The 20,015-nt window shown below is 45.1% G+C and overlaps 1 protein-coding gene across 1 annotated transcript in view; it reads left to right on the top strand.

Annotated features, from left to right (window-relative positions):
• LOC149325880 (uncharacterized) overlaps positions 1–20,015 on the top strand; it is an 81,098-nt gene that overhangs the window by 54,410 nt on the left and 6,673 nt on the right. Inside the window, exon 6 of the mRNA XM_089562833.1 lies at positions 11,988–12,064. Within this exon, the coding sequence (XP_089418959.1) occupies positions 11,988–12,064 (77 nt within the window). The remainder of the gene's footprint in view (positions 1–11,987; positions 12,065–20,015) is intronic.

Raw genomic sequence — 20,015 nt, 5'->3', positions numbered from 1 at the left:
CATTTTCTCGTTTTCTGTTTTTTCTATTGTCTGCTCTCTCTGTTGGAGGGTCACATTTTTTATTTTTTATTTTTTTTTATTTCTTTCTTGCCCTCGCGGCCAGGAGAAGGAACACGTTTTCGCATTTTTCTACGAAAGTTGTTGCACGGCCACGCACCTATCGAGCACCTCCGAGCTGAACACGCCTGTCAGTGAGCAAGCCTGTGGTGCTTAACAAAGCAGAGGCCGCATCTGGACGTTGTATTTTCTTACTGAGTACCTGTTCCAGCACTCTCTCTCTTTTTTTTGTTGTGTGGGTCGCACTGCCTCTAATAATTTTTTATGCGTATTTTTCTGCTATGTGCTTTGTGTTTCCCACTTACCTGTTTTGTGCCCACCCCTATAAAAGGGGATGCATTAACAATGTAAAATCACTCCTGAAGAAGATCGGTCTTCCGATCGAAACGTCGAGTCGAATAAATATGTTTCCTTTAACGAAGCGTATACTTCGCTACATATATATATATATATATATATATATATATATATATATATATATATATATAGTTGCAGGAAGTCTTGTCGTTCAATGGGCCAGGAAGACTTGTAGAAGAAGGGGTCACAACCTTGCAATTATCTTAATTTAATACCGACAGTTTCGGACGGAGGACCGTCCTTCCTCAGGGTATACACAAGGACGGTCCTCCGTCCGAAACTGTCGGTATTAAATTAAGATAATTGCAAGGCTGTGACCCCTTCTTCTATATATATATATATATATATATATATATATATATATATATATATAAGATAAATTAGCCAGAAATTGAAAAACATAAAAGGATTTAATTCTTGACCATTCGTCTGAAGGACCAGCCTTTTTCGAGTCTATTACAGTATTCGAAACAAGCAGCTTTTATAGCATCCTAGCATCCGCGAGGTACAAGAAAAAGCATAAACCACAAATGCAAAGAATGGTGAAGGGAGGGGGGGGGGGGGATAAAAAAAACGGTTACAACTTGAAAAGGCGATCCCCTAACGTGGGTGCAGGTGTTCAGAAGGAGGGATCAGCAGAATGTAAAAGGGGGGGGGGAAGGAAAATTTCTTTCCCCATTACCTCATGGCTTTCTTAGAAAGACAGGGGGTGCCCCTCGAGGCCGATGACAAGCCCGAAGCGCTTGACAGGTGCACAGCTAGGAGACAACATTTCAGGAGAAAATAGTAGGGATGGACTTCAGCAGGAATGCCAAAGAGACACCTCGGAGAAAAGAAAAGAAAAAAACGCTACTGCAGGAGACCTTGCAGAATCACACTCAGAAAAGGGTTGTGGCAGCTCATTACGCATCTCTGCGACAAGCGTGAAGCGCATGGCAGCTGCACAGCAACATTTCAGGAGAAAGTAGTAAGGACTGGGTCCCCAGGAGTGTCAAACAAACACCTCCAAAAACAAACAAAAATAAAAAGAAGAAAAACGGTATTGGGAAGAATTTGCAAAATCCCACTCAGAGAAGGGTTGTGGCAGCACAACACGATACAAAATATGTGATTAGGAAAATCACATGTTTCTAATGAATACTTACAGACGCACTTAATACACACAAAAATAAAAGAAAAGAAGAAAAGAAGAGAGACAAGGCTAACACTAAATAGAACCCCAGAAACGAACTGCAGTCAGTCGCAAGTACAATGCACCATAATACATGTGGAACTGCAGGACTGCTGTGCTTTTGAGCTTTATGCTTTTTCCTGTACCTCGCGGATGCTATAAAAGTTGCTTGTTTCGAATACTGTAATGCACTATATATATATATATATATATATATATATGAGAGAGAAGCCAACAGCCACAGAAACCAAGGGGCACAGGGGATTTTTTTAATTTTTTTATTTACTTTGTGCTGTTGTTCGATTTAGAATATTGCTAAATATGTTATCGCTTAAAGCTAATTGATTAGAAAAGCAGAAGAAAAACAACCACATGCCGCCGGTGGGATCCGAACCCACGACCTCCGAATTACGCGTCCGGTGCTCTACCGCTGAGCTACGGCGACGGCTGTCAAATCTTCTGCTTTCGGATGTATTTACGTTTACAAATAACCCAACCTTGAGAGTGTTCATCATATATATATATATATATATATATATATATATATATATATATATATATATATATATATACGTGCTACGCCCGCCGCTTATGAACGTGGGTGGCGCTGATGAACACTCTCAAGGATGAACACGAGACTAAGAAGAATATGTAGCGACGACGATGACTATCTGAAACACCTCCACTCGCTAAAAAACACACTAATCACCAGAAACCATCCACAGACAACCCTTAATAATGCGTTCCAACGAGCAACCGCTTTGAAACGAGATGTAGTTCTTAAAAAACGAACAAAAGCTAACAGTCAACGACCTCCTGCACTTATAACGAAATACTCAAACGCGGTTCCAAACATAAACAATATCCTGCGGAAATACCACCCCATTTTAACTGGTAACGACCGTCTCAAGACAATATTTGACGCACCAAGGGTAACATACAGACGCAACACAAACCTGAGGGACATCCTGGTGCATGCTAGGCTCGGTAAGAAACCACCACCGACAGTAACTTCATGCTCTCGACCTAGATGCAAGACATGCAAACATTTACAAAGAGACACTACGGTTAAATGTACGGCAAGCGATTTCAGTTTCGATATAAAGACCAGTTTTGACTGCACATCGTCCAATATTATCTACATGCTCCAGTGCTCCTACTGCCAGAAACAATATATCGGAGAAACCGGACAATGAGTGCCAGATTAAACGGGCACCGGGCTGACACAACACGGAATGAACAGAAGGCAGTGTCGACCCATTTTAATCAACGCCATCACAAATTCGACGAACTCAAATTGTTCATTCTTCAATCAGGCTTCAAATCGACAAGGGACAGAAAATACAGAGAAGCATTCCTAACCCACAAATTTAAAACACTGCAACCAACAGGGATTAACATGTCCAGAGGAAACCTGGAATCTCACAGGTACATTCCAGGGTCAGCATAATTTTAAATTAACAAAAGTCTTGCACGTGGTCAGACTATTTCCTAGAACCTCACATAAGTAAATTGTCGCTCCTTGCACCCTTCCCACGTCATATCTTCCACCACATTTCCGGCCTTGTCACCCTCTCCCTTTGTTCACCTTTTTTTTCTCTGTTCTTTTTCTCCTAATCCCCTGCTACCAGTTCTCGGAAACCATGACACTCCTGTTACCCCCTCCGCCCCCACTTTTTGGCTTTCTCTGAACACGAGCCATTCCCCCCCCCCCCCTCTGCCTTGTCCTTCCTTGGAAATGCCCCCCTTCCTTCTTCCAGTGCCAGCCTATTTTTTTTTCTTGTTCTCATTTCCCTGTACCACGCTGACTAATCCTTTTATCTGAGTTTTGCAGGTTCACCCAGCGCCTGCCCCCAGTCGCAGCCCCTTCAAAGCCTTTTGTTCATTACACACCCCCCGGATATAAGTTGTTCCACTATTGCAGCCTAACGAATCATGATTCACCTCCCTCCCCTTCCTGACACGCATCCCCTCCCACACCACTTTCCTTCCCCACCCCCGGGGCCTTCCTCCTCGGAGCGAAGGCCCTATATAATCCCTGCCGATGATGAACGCTTTGCCCAGACGAAGACAAGTCCCCTTGTCGAAACGTTGGCTCTAGCAACCTGAGGTTTTCCCCTCCCTTGTTCATTTTGTGATCGCCAAGGACCATCTACCGCACCCTCTCTCTACCATGGACTCTCAAGGTTAGGTTATTTGTAAACATAAAAACCCCCGAAAGCAGCTCAGTATACATACATACATATATATATATATATATATATATATATATATATATATATATATATATATATATATATATATATATATATATATATATAAACCTTTTCAAGAGTTGTACAGCAGTTCCCAAGTGAATGTTACTGTCTTTAGCAGCATTGTTGCTGGATCTTTTGAACGAATTTACATCTGTTCACAGTGCTTTTGGCTTTCGCTTTGCGTACCCCTCCCCTTCCCCCCGTTTACTATTGACCAGTGGCGCGATTTGTACGTACTAAAATAAAGCAATAAATGAATGAATAAATAAATAAATCACAAAATAAACGCATCACGTGACATCGGAACAAAAATTCTAGCTGGTTTTTGCTCGCCGTACAAAGAGTAAAGAAAAGTAAAAGAGAAACAAAAAAGACTAAAGCATGAACAGTGCAGCACAAACTCAAAAATGAATACCAGCCAATACAAATTAACAGAAACAGCATTCAAATGAAACAATGAGAAACATCGTCAACTCAAATAAAATACAAAATGAACCCAATTCATGGATCTAACAACGTGCGCAAGAAGTTAAGGAGTTATGGTAGGCATATGCTTTCTTTTATTCTTAAGCCCGCCGCGGTGGCTCAGTGGTTACGGCGCTCAGCTGCTGACCTGAAAGACGCAGGTTCGATCCCGGCCGCGGCGGCCGAATTTCGATGAAGGCGAAATTCTAGAGGCCCGTGTGCTGTGCGATGTCAGTGCACGTTAAAGAACCCCAGGTGGTCGAAATTTCCGGAGCCCTTCACTATGGCGTCCCTCATAGCCTGAGTAGGTTCGGTACGTTAAACCCAATAAGCCAGTCTTTTATTCTTGGGTCTCATGCTGCTTCTTTCTCTGGAGAACAACTACAGCATCCAACATCCAGAAGCTTCTAACTTTAAAGAAAAGAATTCTAGTGTAATTGCCAACGTGCCATATGATGTACGATCCAATTCCTAGCATATCTACAATCCAAAATAATACCCATACAAATAATTTTGACTAAAGGTTTAAACTCTTCTAGGAAAGATCATCAGCCGAAAATAACAGATTTTACTCTAACACTGTGACACTTACACGACACCAGACACAGTACACGATGCGACAACAAATTAAATTACAGACTACTTACCTCAATGCAGAACCAACTGTGGCCTCTCCAAGCTGAAATTTATGCTTCCAAAATACTAAATATGCCATTTTATGACAAACTGCACTGATTGTCTGGTTCTGTTATACGGAATGTCTTTGTAGCCTAGTTCCTACAATGTGTTCAGATAGGTATAAAACTGTAAATAATGTGTACAATAACGTGCATTTTCCTTTTGCCAAGTATTATCTTGCTATTGTATTATCAAGTCCTCGGGAGCCGTGCAGTAAGGCTTCGGGGAGAACCCTGCTGTTGTTGTTGATGCAACTGAGAGAAGGATGAAAAGGAAAGTACATGGGCCTGCCGACTGGCTGAAGCCGAGCCACCACCGCTGCCACATGCAGATAGAAGAGAGTGAAAAGATAAGAGGAAAGAGTGAAAGAGAGAAAAGGAAAAGACGCGCGTCGCAACAAACGCGTCCCCCGAAGCGGACGCTGGCTGAAAAAAACTGATAAGCGGCCGTAGCCTCCCAGAGCCCAACCCAACAATAGGAGCCTCTTTTTAATTACAGGTGACACAGCCTGCGCGCCTCGAGGGCGAACCGCCGCTTCGTCATCGTTTTCGATTCATCGCGGAGGCCGCGCGGCTCGTTAAGTGCGTGGCATTATTCCCCCATGCGAAAGCAAACATCGTCTCGATGTGCCATGGGATATCTACAGGGACAGAAGGAGGAACAAAAAAAGAAAGATAGGGGCGAGCTGAACTATGTATTTGCGGTAGTTGAGATGCGGGGAGAGTAAAGTTCGCACGGGGGGTAAGTGGATAAAGGTACGAAACACAGCGTGAACACAGCGCTCAGTCACGCGAAAAGTACGGCTTTAAGCGCACTACATGGACGATTTCAGGCCGTTGATGCTGAAGGCCGACGATCACAGTTCCATCGAGAACAACTTCGTAGTTGACGCTGTTCAGTTGGCGCAGGCCTCTGTACGGGCCGAAATACCTATGGATAAGCTTTTCGCACAACCCCTTGCGGCGCACGGGTGTTCACACCCACAGCTGGTCACCCGGCTCGTAGTGCACATCCCTGTGCTGAACACAGTGGTGGTCCTAAGGGGGGGGTGGCGAGAGGGGTGGTCGCCCCTTACCCCTCCCCACCCCTCCCACCGAAAAAAGAAACCTTTGCAATCTTCCCGAACGTCCGTTTTCGGGCTCTCATAGGGCGGCTAGATGTGATTTTTGACGTAGAACTGGCAAGCTTTTTCGTCTGTGATGCGTCAAGTAGTCCCCTATTTATTAAGTTCGCCCTGTTAGCGGCCATTTTTTTTTTCATACAATTCTACGTTCTTAGGGTAGGAAGTTTTATTAGTACAATTCGTAATGATTGTTTAGGGCGAGAATCTGGGCTAGTTGTTGTTTGCAGGGAGAGTACATAGTAGTAGCACTAAAAAACAGGAACGACAAGGTATAAGAGGACAACATAGGCACTAGACATCAGCCGACCTTATTCCCGAAAAATACAACGCATTTACATGTGACTATCAGGTGCAGAAAAATCAACAATCAAATCGCCTGCATGACGGCACTTCCCGATACAGGAACCCCAATTATTTAGTAGCAAGATAAACATTCAGCTTTGTTTTCACGTGCCTTCCTTCCACGCGGCATGCCAAGAGGGTCATGAAAATTCAGCGTTCAGAGCTCTGGAGGCAGGTTCGCCATCTACAGGTCAGCCTGCGTCTATTTGCTGCCGGCACTGCGACTAACCAGGAAGGCGGCGATGAAGTGTTCAGGACATGGAACAGGCAAGTCGTGCGTGAGACTGAGGTCCTTTGGAAAGCCAGCCAACAGAAGCGGTGCACCTGGAAAAATACAGTGAGAAAGTTCAACGCAGTCCGCGGGACTGTTACTTGCCTTGGAGGGTGTGATGTTCCTGAGGACGTTAAGAGTGTCCTGTTTCTCGGGCCCAAGTATTGCACAGAGCCCAGAGAGACGGCAACCGGCCTGGTTGTAATGGTTAAAAAGATTACCAACTTGGCTGATGAAAAAAAGCATATAAACTTACGGAACTGTAGGGTTTCAAAATAATGCAGGAATTTCCCTGGAAAATTTTGTATCGCTTTTGGAATTTCATCTTTCTAGTACCTTTGTTAATTTTGAGGGCGGGAAGTTTGTTGAGCTCTAGGGCGTCTGCATAGGCTCTTGCACTGCCCCGTTGCTTTTGACCTGTTTTTAGCGAGTTTGGACAAACGCATTAAAGCGCGCCTCAAGACAAGAAGATTATAAAGATTTTTAGATATGTAGACGAGTTCTTCAAGGTATCAAAACGTGAAGACCTAAGAAATGAAGGTCTTTTCTACCATGCTTTAGATCTTTTTAAGTCCTGTGCCCTGCTCTGAATTTCACCCATGAACTTGAAAATAACGGTAACCTACAGGTTCTTGGTGTTCTTTTTTTTTTTGGTGAATCGCACGTTTGCCACATGTACCAGCCAAGGTCTAAAAAAGAAATTTTGATTCTTCATTCGGCCCACCACAGATTGGTTAAAAAAGGCTTTGCTAAGACATGCCTTCTTGAGCCACCCATTCATGTCTTTATTCCACTATGGGACATAGCGACGCCAGCGAGGGATTCATCCCTTCTAGAAGGGTGCGGTGAGGGGCCAGTTGGTTCGACATTATAGGAATAAAAAATCTGCCCAAAAAGGACGGGACAAGAGAGAAGAACCACTCAGAGCCTGTCCCGTGTGTTTCATCTCTTTTGTTCCGTCTTTTTTGCGCAGTTTTTTTATATTTCTTATAATGTCATTCCTTCTGGTGGCTTGACAAGGAGTGCCGACCAGCTGCCTTGTCGAAGGAGACCGAGGGCGGAACAAAGCAATTCGGTGGAGTCCACCTATATGTGAGACAGTCACTGCGCCTTTTCTTTCCTCTAAAAGGACAATCACAATGGACACGCAGAACGGCGAAATCAGGGGAGGGGGTGGTGATGGTGAAAATTTTTATTATGCTATGTAAGGGACATATATTAGTGTGGGCAGAAGAAAAAAAGGCCCAGGCTTAGCTTGGTTAAGCCAAGAATGCGTTGCATATTGCGCGGTCTTTTTGAGCGAGGTATTGCTTGGCGGCAGTCGATTTTCTCAGCAGCTTTTCCTCCGTGACGTATGGATGGATGGATAGGAGCGCCCCCTTTGAAATGGGGCGGTGGCAACCGCCACCGTGCTCAGCCTTTTTTTGTTTGTTTTGCCTTTTTTATTTTCTCTTTTTGTTTTATTTTCTCCTTTTACCTTTTCTTTTTTCTATTTTCTTTTTCTTTTCTTTTGTTTTTTCCCCTTTTTGTTTTAGTGGGAGTCAGGTGGTGGCTGCGGCCGCGCGCGACCGCGCGAGTTGGGGCCCAGCTTTTCCTCCGGCTGTCATGACGTCACGTCACATGGTTTGGTGGCTGCCCGGCCGCGCCCAAGGGCTGAACTGAGTGATTGCAATATGCGACGCATAAAAAAATTGGCAGAGGCTTAGCTTGGTTAAGCCCGGTAAGTTGCGAAAGCAATAGCCCTGGCTGCGCCTGGTTTGGCTGGTGGCGTGTCTTGGTAGTGCTCTTAGTAAGGCTTATGTTTATGTAAGTTTTGCCCATTTGTTTTACATGGCATTATACACACCACATGAGGGCCCCCACGTGCTGGGAGATTTATGCGTGCCTCGGTCGCCAAAACGAGCGGCTGATGCTAACGGATGATTGTCTAGAAGCTTCCCTCGTCTTTCACTCCTACTTCCTCCCTTCCTGTACGGTGGTGGTGGTGGTGAAAAACATTTATAATGCAATAAATATTTACAGAGAGGTGATTGGGGTAGGCCCTATTGGCCCTTTCCCCTAACAATACTAGGTGGAGCCCCTATTCCGGGGCCCCATTGGCAAGCAACGCCGCCCGCGTCCGGTGAACCAAGGCCTTTTGGGTCTTTAGGTCCTGACAGCCGAGCAGGGCCGCCTCCCAGTCCTCTCTGGTGGGGTTGGGGTTGGGGGGGATAGATGGGTTTGACTGACACGCCCAAACCATGTGGAAGGTGTCAGCCACCTCCCCACAGAACTGGCACGCGCCATCAAAGGATGGATTGAAATGTTTAAGCACCGCCGGGCACAGTACAGTGTTGGTAAGAATTTTGATGAGGAGGCGCTCGTCAGCGCGATCCAGACCCTTACAAGGGGCCGGGTAGCGCCGGTGCTCCTCCTTGTAGTAATCGGTGCGGTTCGGGGGTCCACCGAGATGAAAGAGAATTTCCTTTCCTCAAAAAGCGTTGCGTTCAAAGGGCAAGGTATCGCGCCGAACGGGTGGTGGCGTTCCTCCCTTCGTGGTTCGGGTGTCCACCGAGATGACAAAGAATTACTGCGCCATGTCTTGCCCTTTATACGCACCGCTTTTTGAGGAAAGAAAATGGCGTAGTAATTCTCTGTCATCTCGGTGGACACCCGAACCGACCGCTAAGCGCGCCGCTCGCGGCAGGAGCGGGAGTTAGGCCGCGCTTGGTAGCTGCGGCCTCGCTACGCGACGGCGCAGTTGGAGCCCCGCTCTTGCAGCTGTGACGTCAGACCGCTAAGCGCGCCGCTCGTGGCAGGAGCAGGACTTAGGCCGCGCTTGGTAGCTACCTGCCTCGCTACGCGACGGGCTGAAAGTGCAACTAGTATTGCTATCGCAATAAAAACAAAACAAAAATAATGTTGCCCTGCAACATAAGGGACAGAAGGTATGCTTGGATCAGCACGTAAGGGACCGGTCCTTACAAGCACTAGGTGGAGGTCCCCAGTTGTGGACCCCATTGGCGGTGGCCGCCGCCCGGGCGCGCCCGATTAAGGTTTGTTGGGCATGTAAGTCGCGGCAGCCAAGCAGGATCGCCTGCCAGTCATCCAGGGTTGGGTTGGTGATGGGAGGAATAGTCGAGTTGGAGGGGCTGGCCCACACCATGTAATAGTTGTCCACAGACACCGCACTACAATGCGGGTAGCTGCCGCTAAATGAGGGGTCAAAATCTTTTAGGGCTGCGGGCACAGCAGAGTACTGATGAGAAGGCGGAGAAGGAGCTCCTCACCTGCCTTCTTGAGGCCTTTACATGGGCGAGGGTAAAGGCGTTGACAATCTTGACAATAGGTTGTAACATCTTTGAAGGTATAGACCGGATTAAAATCGGGTTCCTGATCTGATGGGAAGAAGAAAACAGCCCAGTGAGATAGCGTGCGCGGCTGCGTCTGCTGCCGCGTTTCCTGCAAACTCTTGATAAGTAGCCGCCCGTATAAGGTAACAGTGTGCGAGGTACTATCCCATATGCAATTTAGGTAGATTCATTAGGTTAGAAAAGGAGTCCAGCCTTGTTCGACGTTCCGACAGACCCCTCGAGAGTCAGTGATTATGTATTCTGAATCCGAATGTGAGGCCGCGACAGCAATTGCGACCTCTTCTCCATTTGTTAGGAGCAGCGTCAGTGCAGTACATTCGTGATCTCTTTAGGCGGCTGATTGGCTGTTGTGAGAGGCCTCCTAGAGACTCCGACCAATTTGCCTAACGGACAAGGCGTCGCGCCGAACGGGCGATGGTGTTCCGTGGACTTCATGCGAGCGCTGCAACAGGCTGTCGCGTTTCACTGTTAAATACGAAGCTTAAACGTCCTCCAGTTTTTTTTCTTGCCGCCCTGTGTTTTTGTGAAGAAAACTGGGAACAACTGAATTGATGATGTGAAATTTGAAATTCCAGGATCAGTCACAGTTGCAATTGGTGTAGGTTGAGCGTTCCGGTTGATTCACTGTGCGTGGCATGAATGAATTTGTGTCCTTGAATATACGACATGACAGACGCTTAACTCTAAAGGGAAAGTTAGCAAAAACGGAATAAGGCGAGAAAAAAAATGCGGCGTGAAGTGGTCTGTGATGACACAGTTTATGAAAAAGCGAAAAAAGTGCAATTCTTTGGCGAAGACAGCTAAACTTGCGCGTTTCTCTAAGGCAGCGATGGTGATATGACGTGAATACTCTGATATAATAAAATGAACTGCATGGCTCTGCAATGATTTATTGTTATTTATTATGTATGCTTGATGAAGGTCTGAAATAACCAAGGAAGATTTAATTTTGGGCCTAATTAGAGAGGTGTAAGAAAGTGTTCGGATGTGGCAGGGAGCATGCTTTAAAAGAGACCCAGTGACCGGCTTCCGCAACAAACAATAACATTGATATATCTGCTACATGTCTGGTCCCAATGAAGGTTCAGTCCGAGGTACTTATACATGGTTAGTAATTCGACTGGAGTGCTTATAAAGGAGTACGCTCTTTGAATTTGAGGCATTCTGAGACACCGCGGGGCGCGTGGGGGGGGGAGTTGACTTCTAAAGCGACTCAGGCTGTGAGTGGGTGCCGTTGTGAAGGGCTTCGGAAATTTCGACCACCTGCGGTTCTTAAACGTGTGCTCACATCACACCTTACATGGGGCCTCTAGAATTTCGCCTCCATCGAAATTCGACCGCCGCAGCCGCATAAATATTAAAGAACGCGAGAGGTAGTAGATATGTATGAAATAATAAATGAACGTACATAAATATGCAGAAATGCCGTAGTTTACATTGCTGGATGCGTTGTTTGCCTTTCTCAGCCAAGATTCATTATGTTCTTTATTTAGCGGTCAATTCATGCAGACGGTTTCGATTTTCGATTTTCCACATTTCTGTTCGGTTTTGTGCCATAGGTTCTCCCGAAAATGTAAGCTTTTTCTGTATATGTCTGGTGTGTTTAATAAATTGGTTCAGCTAAAAATAAAACAAGCCTTTATATTGTATTTCCTTGTGTCTGCGTCTTGATCATAGTGCTCGAACAATATTAACGGCGATTACTTAACCGAGCTTTCCACTCTTCATTGCAACAACATCCATTGCACATGGATGACTGATATTGGCGTCGTACTTTCGAGCTTGTATAAAGAATACGCGGTTCCTGTCGAGGAGAAAACCTCCTTTATTGTCATTGACTGAGAGCAGCTACAATGCGGCTTTATTGCTTCATGTTGCCTCTTTTTTTTTCACAACTTTCCTGCTTCGTTAGGGACGATGTTCTTGGATGCGGAGTGACCACATGCGCCGCATCATTGAGAGCAGGTCCTTCAGCACTCCGCGGTACAGGTGAGTGAAATGGAGCGGTATTGATGACATAGACGCTGTCAAGTATTTCGCCATAGCTGCAGTTCCCATTCAATGTATACTTTTTCATCTGGCTAAGATTCACTGGTACAATACTACGTAATGGGCTCTTTAGAAGCCAATAGCCGGTTTAAGAATTTCGTGCAGCGCAAATGCGCTGCATTAAATGCACAGAGGCACTTTTTAGGAAATGTAGTGAAGGAACGTGATTAATATATAGTGGCTGGCTTGTTCGTTACAGCGCGGTCGGAACACGGGCGAGAAAGACTCCTGTTTTTTTTCCTCTTTTCCTGTTTTTTTTTTGTCACTGGACTGGGCCTATATAAGCCAGTTCAAGGCAATAAACCATGTTGTCTGTAAACAGCGCCTGTGTTTGTGTCAGTCTTTCTCGTTCGTGTTCCGACCGCGCTGTTGTTGTCAAGAGGGACGTGAACACAGTAAGTTAAAGCGCGTGTCCCTTATAAAAATGGTCTATAGACTTTCTATAGACTTTTTATAGACTATAGCCATCCTATAGACTTTTCCTTTTGTCTATAGACAGTCTATAGAAAATCTATGGACTAAAGTCTATAGCTGCTTCAATTTCCTTTTGTCTATAGACGGTCTATAGACTCTCTATAGACTAAGGTCTATAGCCGCCTCAATTTCCTTTCGTCGATAGACTGTCTATAGACCCTCTATAGACTAAGGTCTATAGCTGCCTCAATTTCCTTTCGTCTATAGACTTTCTATAGACTCTCTATAGACTAAGGTCTATAGCTGTCTCAATTTCCTCTTGTCTATAGACTGTCTATAGACACTTCATAGACTAAAGTCTATAGCTGGCTCAATTTCCTTTTGTCTATAGACGATCTATAGACTCCCTTTAGACTGAAGTCTATAACTACCTCCTTTTCCTTTCGTCTATAGACGGTCTATAGACTCGCTATAGCCTAAGGTCTATAGCCTCCTCAATTTCCTTTCGTCTATAGACGGTCTATAGACTCGCTATAGACTAAAGTCTATAGCCGCCTCAATTTCCTTTTGTCTATAGACTGTCTATAGACTAAAGTCTATAATTGCTTCAATTTACTTTCGTCTATAGACGGTCTATAGACTCGCTATAGACTAAGGTCTATAGCTGCCTCAATTTCCTTTTGTCTATAGACTGTCTATAGACTAAAGTCTATAATTGCTTCAATTTCCTTTCGTCTATAGACGCTCTATAGACTCGCTATAGACTAAGGTCTATAGCTGCCTCAATTTCCTTTTGTCTATAGACTGTCTATAGACAAAAGTCTATAACTGCTTCAGTTTCCTTTCGTCTATAGACAGTCTATAGACTCTCTATAGACCAAGGTCTATAGCTGCCTCAATTTCTTTTCGTCATAGATGGCCTATAGACTCTCTATAGACTACGGTCTATAGCTGCTTCAATTTCCTTTCGTCTATAGACGGTCTATAGACTCTCTATTGACTGCGGTCTATAGCTGCTTCAATTTCCTTTTGTCTATAGACGGTCTATAGACTCTCTATAAACCACAGTCTACAACTACCTCAATTTCCTTTCGTCTATAGACTGTACACTATAGATAGTCTACTGCCTACAGACCAGTCTATAACAATCGTAATTTTATCTAACAATGTTCGATACACTGACTTTCGACTAAGTCCAGAACAATGTCAATTTCTTTTTGCACTGCATGTTGAGGGGACCTGCATCCAGTGACCGCAACTATGTCGGGAGTCCCCCACCTCCTTCGCTATTACGGAAATTAAAAAGTATTGCGTAAGGCCATTACAACACCCTCCTGTATATTGTTTTCAGGAGCATTGACAAGCTCCTTTTCGTTATACCGTGACGTATATTGTCAATACAATTAGATATTTAATGCTAACAAGTAAGCCGAGGAAAGGCAGCCATTCTTGAAGTAAGGGCGCCCGCAAACTGTACTACATCGAACGAATACGCTGTCCCTTAAAGGAATCGCTCTACACAATTCCATGCCATCTTTCGAGCGTTACTGTCCAACGCGCTGAAATCAGAAACATTTCATCAACGGTTCTACATTTCTCTTTAAAACGTCCTGAAAGCAAAGGGGGAAATACGGGTGTGAAAATTCAAGGAAGCGCCCATCCCTTAGAAATATCTTAGATTATTCTCAAAGAGCCTGGTCCTCTGTGCGATTAACATCTGCCATTTCTGCCTTTGCAGTTTGTATTCACGTGAATAAGTGGCGACGCAACAATCACAAATCCAGTATTTTTTCGTTCCTACCCTTGCACCTGTTGCTTCGGAGCCGATGACACGCTGATGTGGCGCATATCAGTTTTCTTAACACGAACACACGCAAAAAAGACGTTATGCTATGGAACCTTATAATTATTATTTGAGAATTGTACCACATACTATTCGGTGGGAGATGCGGCGCGTATACCGAGAAGTTAGATTTCGGTTCTGTTTTCACGAAAACAATAAGATTTTTAGAGGGTAAGCGAAGTATTTAAGCTTATAAACCAATTGCCTTCTGTGGTCTTGGATATGAGATAAAGCTGCAAACGGCAAGACTGCGAGCGATAAAGATACGACCGTGAAATGGGTTTGTGTTTCACGTTTTACCCATTTTACCGCGAGACGGCGGAAAATCATTCGGGCTGCAAACAACCCTGTGCGTGGCTGCATCAATGGCGTTGGCGTGTTTTTCGCGGATTACGTTTTCTTCAAAATCCAGCTTCATCGTCCGCTTACGGTAAGTCTACACGTTTATATTTTATTCATTTGGTCTCCTAAACCACTCTAAGCAGAGCTGTGTGTGCAGAACAGGTTATGTGCGCAGTTACAAACGTCCGATCTTCGTTTCTAAGGCGGAACCATCGGGTTCTCGACTAATGCCGCTTATCTCTGTCCCGCTGTCTTTACTAACGCGCGGAAAGGCAGTCTGTGCGATGCCCTTGATGATAAGCCGCTCCTCGCGAGCTGTCTACTAGATTTTTCGTGTTTCAAGGTTGGTGTGCGGCCAGAAATGTCGTTTAGCCTGTGAATGACGGCCGAAATGGAACTGTGTGTTAGTTAGCGCCGTGTGAGCTGAATTTACTTTGTACCTCCGAAAACGTACTTACATACAGTCTCGTTCAGTGGTGGATTACATTTATTTTCTTATCTTTGTGTTATCGCCTGTCTGGACCATGGAGTGCTGTTCTTTTTGAGGTGTGCATTGCTTGCTACGTATGGACGCTCGCTCGGTGCGCGTCGTGGACGCCGATGTTTCAGCAAAGGTGTCTTGTAACGCTATAGACTGGAGCGCATTACGTTTGTCAAAGTTGTACTCAAGCGGCGCTGGAGGAATGCTTGTAGTGTGATGGGTGAATAAAATTCGTTGCCGGCGCGAATGGCCGGCGTGCTGAAACACCGCGAAGAAGCCACGAGCTCCATCCCATCTCCCCTTCGTTGCACACGTATGGATTCGTCCGTGTCTGTCATCAGAGCCGTTGGCCGCCGCCGCTGCCTTGCGGGCACTTTATTTTGAAAGCTGGGTAAAGGTCGGCTCGACAAGAGGTGGCTTACATTTCGTTCCGAGTGGTTCGTTCATGAATCCCGCTCACGCGTGCACAGATTTCTAGAATACCATTTGCGCGAGAGGCAAAGTATGTGTTTCTGATTTCAGACTGCTACGTTACGGAAGCGCCGATGTGACTCGCCGCTTATTTGCGCCTAAAATTTAATTAAGCTCTCGTGTTATTATAGCTGCGCCTGTTGAAGGTGTTAATTGTTTCATTGAAATACTTCATACTTTGAGCGCGTTCAATGCTTTCGCTGAGTTTTCTAGCAGCGTTGGGTTAGGCTGCCTCCATGCAAGAAACACACCTCTTTACTGCGCTGTTGGAGCTGCACTTGAAGGAAAAACTAAGTGAATTTCAGACGGTATTTTATCGTGACAGTAATTTGCTGTCTCAACCTTGCGACTGCTTTTGAAATGGCGCAGCTGCAGCCTCTGTGTGCTGTATTAGTTTTCTGAATAATGAGCGCGGCATGGAAGCGCTGCAACCCGCTTGTTTCTAAGAGCGCGCGCAGATGTACGAGTATACTGTTCCGTCTTTGTGCTTCAAGTTATAGGCGCAAATCTGTGGTGAACTGGTTACTTCTGCCTGCTGGTTTCGTATAGCTTGTGCCCGTTTGAGTATCGGCTTACGTACACTCGGCCAAATCTTTAACTGGCTTAGGTGTTTCCTCGCTAAATGCACCTTGTAAAAAGATGTCTTTTGGCTACACTGCTGGCATATTCATGTTGTAATTTGACGCGTGAGATGGGATTTCATAGTTTCTTTTTGTTAATATAATGTTTGAGTGGAGTACTTGCATGTTTAGATCAAAGTTATCAGAAATATTCATCGTCTGCCGCTATGAAGAGCCGAAAAAAGCGGAATACGCAGCAATAGTTGTGGTGGCGCATTTGCACTAATCTGGGAAAACGACTTGTCCGCCATGAAAGGAGTGGTACTTTACCCAGAGGATGAGGCCATGTGGACCAGATCCATTACTGTGTATGCCTCTTGTTTCAGCTGTTCGTAGTGGCAGACGAATGTTTCTGATAACGTTGACCTAAACACGCAAGTACTGCACTCAAACATTATATGAACAAAAAGGAACAACGAAATGACATTTCACTCGTTAAATTACAGCATGAATATGCCAGCAGTGTAACCGAAAGGCACCTTTTTTACAAGGTGCATTTCGCGATGCAACACCTGAGCCAGTTATAAATTTGGCCAGGTGTACCAGGCTTAATTCACGCAGTGTATTCTGAAGCGCTTCTTCTATAGCGGTTATAAGAATAAATGCTGCAATATTCTCCTTTTTGGATCCCTCTGTAAGGTGCACTGAATCTGTATTTTATGGAGGTGTCATTCTTAACAGCTCCTTGCGAGTCAATGCAGATATGTGGCACAATTGTTCGAAGTCTTCTGTTACAAATAGTGTAAAAGGATTGCCATAAAGAGATCAGTATCGGCTGTAACAGTATTGCCATACAGAAATCAATATCAGTACTGGATTCAGAGTAGAGTGCTCCAGGGATTAGGGGTCTTTGTTACAATGTTTTATGACGACACTTATAATCTGTCGTGTATTTACTGAAATGATTGAGCCGGCGTGATAGCTCAGTGGCTATCATGTTCGTATGGCGACCTGAAAGATGCAGGTTCGATTCCGGCCTAGGCGGTCGCATTTTAATAGAGGCAAAATGCTAAAGGCCTTTGTACTCGGCACAGGTGACCGAAATTACTCCCCAGCCTTTCACTTCAGCGTCTCGTAGCCTGTGTCGCCTTGGGTTTTTGAACCCCATAAAACCAAACCAAAAGATCAAGATTGCCTTTCTAGAATGGCATAGCCAGGATATGCCTTGCATTGTAAAGCACATGTGTAGAGATGGAATGGGAATTTTTTTTTCAGTTCCTCTTATATTATTTTTTTCCGTTGTGCTGTACAGGTGAACATGCCCGGATGATTTACTGCAGACAACAGGCCACAAGAATGCTTCTGAGGACTGTTACTTTCAACTTTTATGTTAATGTGGTGCATTCTTATGGTGCATGTATTGCATATTCCCAGCCTGGATAGCTTGGAAATAAACTAAATTTGTAAGTATATTGATTGTTTCATGTGTGAACTCTGTCTGGTGACCTTTTTCAATGATTGTGGACAGTCTATAAGCAGTCTATAGATAATGGTCTACTAATAGTTTAGTAGACAGAGGTCTATAGACCTTTGTCTATAGACAAAGGTCTATAGCGCTGCCAGGCCACACACCTATGGAATGTCTATAGACAGTCTATAGACATATGTCTACTGGACCAGTAGACTTTTGTCTGTAGACTGTCTATAGACAGTAGTCTACAGGAAGTCTATGGCCATAAGTCTATAGGTCGTCTATAGTCCGTCTATAGACAAGTGTCTATAGACGGTCTATAGACAGCTCTATAGGAAATGTATGACCATAAGTCTATAGATCGTCTATAGACTGTCTATAGACCTGTGTCTATAGACTTCCTATAGACCTATAGACTTTCAGTAGACATTTGTCTATAGACTGTCTATAGACAAAAGTCTACTAAAAGTGTATGGCCAGAAATCTATAGACTGTCTATAGACCAGTCTAAAGGATTTGTCTATAGACAGTCTATAGACTTCATAGACTAAAGTCTATAGACAGTCTATGGACTGTCTATAGAAATTTTTATAAGGGGCGTTACCCGTGCGAAAAAGGCTATGAAGAGACAATGAGAGTAAAGCTTAAAAATTTTGCAACAGACAAAACATTATAACGAAAATAAAATCACTCTTTTGACTTAGCGTCTTATTCTGACGCGAAGCGAAGTACATGCCAAAGATACCCACAAAAGTTGGCCATTGAGAAGTGGAAAGCGAAAAAGGCGGGTGGTCCCAATGTTTTAAGTGGTCTGGTGGAAGGGGATCATCCATTTATTGTTTTATTTATTTAGAGATACTGCCGATGCCATTAGGAATAATAAAGGAGTGGGCTATGAGGACCCGTATGCATTTACTCATACAGGCATTTATACGTATGTACACAAAGGTAAACGAAGATTATTACAATAAAAAGGAGGCAAGCACGCAAAATAAAAAAAGCGGCCTGCAGTTACGTTGCTTCCTAACGCGAAATTTGAGCGCAGCTCATCAGGTGTTTCACCTTTCGATAGGCAGATGCAAAGTATTAGACGGCGGCGACGGTAAGCTTATGCTTCGGCGGCACGCACCTCTAGATTCTCGCGGCGACTGCACTAAGCCTCTGCCCTGGCAGCAGCGGCAGATGAAGGACTTCCACAGGTTGCCTCGGTCATTGCTCAGAAAGAACTGGCAGAGAATAAACTATTCATATAGGCGGGCGGTTCGCAGCGGTGAACGGCGGCGGCTATGCGTTTCGGCTCGGGCGGTGCACATATCGAGATCCACCGCCACCGGTCCGGCGTAAAGCCCCTGGAATTTTTTAAGGTAACGACAACCTTTGCAGAACGCCGCCTCTCCCTCTCCTGCGCCCGTCGCCTCTTCCCATTGGTCGATGGTTTCGCGCGCAAAAGTCCTTTAAACCCGCGCTTTTCGCGGCCGCAGACGCCATATTGTCCTCTCCAACCGCGCACCGTAGGTTCGGCAGGCGTCGTTGCGGACTCTGCGCTTTTGCTTGCTGTGAAGAACAGCGGCTTTTGTTTTGCTCGGAACGTGTGTCAGTCACCTAACTTCAAGCCGTCTAGCTGTGCGGCATGACGGGCTGCTGCGCCTTCGGTTGCAAGAACCGTCACGACGGCGGAAAGCGGTTCTTCGCGATCCCATCATAGAAAACCGACGCGGGCGGGAGGAAGGTTTGGTTACACAGAATTGGCCGGGCGAATTTTAACGCAACGCCATCGACCAGGCTTTGCGACGTAAAGGACGGGCTTTCAATAGCTGCTGAGTTTTCCTTTTTTTTTTCAAGCTACGCTGTGCAGTGGTTTTTTCGCGATCGAGCGTATGGCCATAGTAAGCTCGACATAAGGGCGCTTGCGTTGAGCGCATCGTGATTACACGCACGCAAACGTGTAAGTGATGGGAGACACACGTCTAACTTTAGAGTGACGATTCTTAAATTTGAGCGCATTTCGACATACATGCGTACTATTAGCGCAGATCAAACTGCGCTCTGACGTGGTGAAGCGCACGCGTTACATTCGCAGTCGCGCGCGTGCATGCGTGTATATTATATATATATTAAAGAAAAAGACAAAAAGAGAATTATCGCGCCGATATGCATCGTCAAGGCACCGTAGGAAACACTGGTGGAAACATCAGCTAGCGCGCGCTGGCTTGCGTTTACTCTCGAAATATGACCAGTAGCTGTGGGTATGCGTGATAGTGCCCATCGTAAGTAGGCCGCGCGTTTCCTGTCACATACTTTGTAACATC

The sequence above is a fragment of the Amblyomma mixtum genome, chromosome 10, assembly GCF_055824585.1.
Source record: "Amblyomma mixtum isolate Tamu chromosome 10, ASM5582458v1, whole genome shotgun sequence".
Lineage (NCBI taxonomy): Eukaryota > Metazoa > Arthropoda > Arachnida > Ixodida > Ixodidae > Amblyomma > Amblyomma mixtum.
This window is presented reverse-complemented; position numbering and strand designations above follow the sequence as displayed.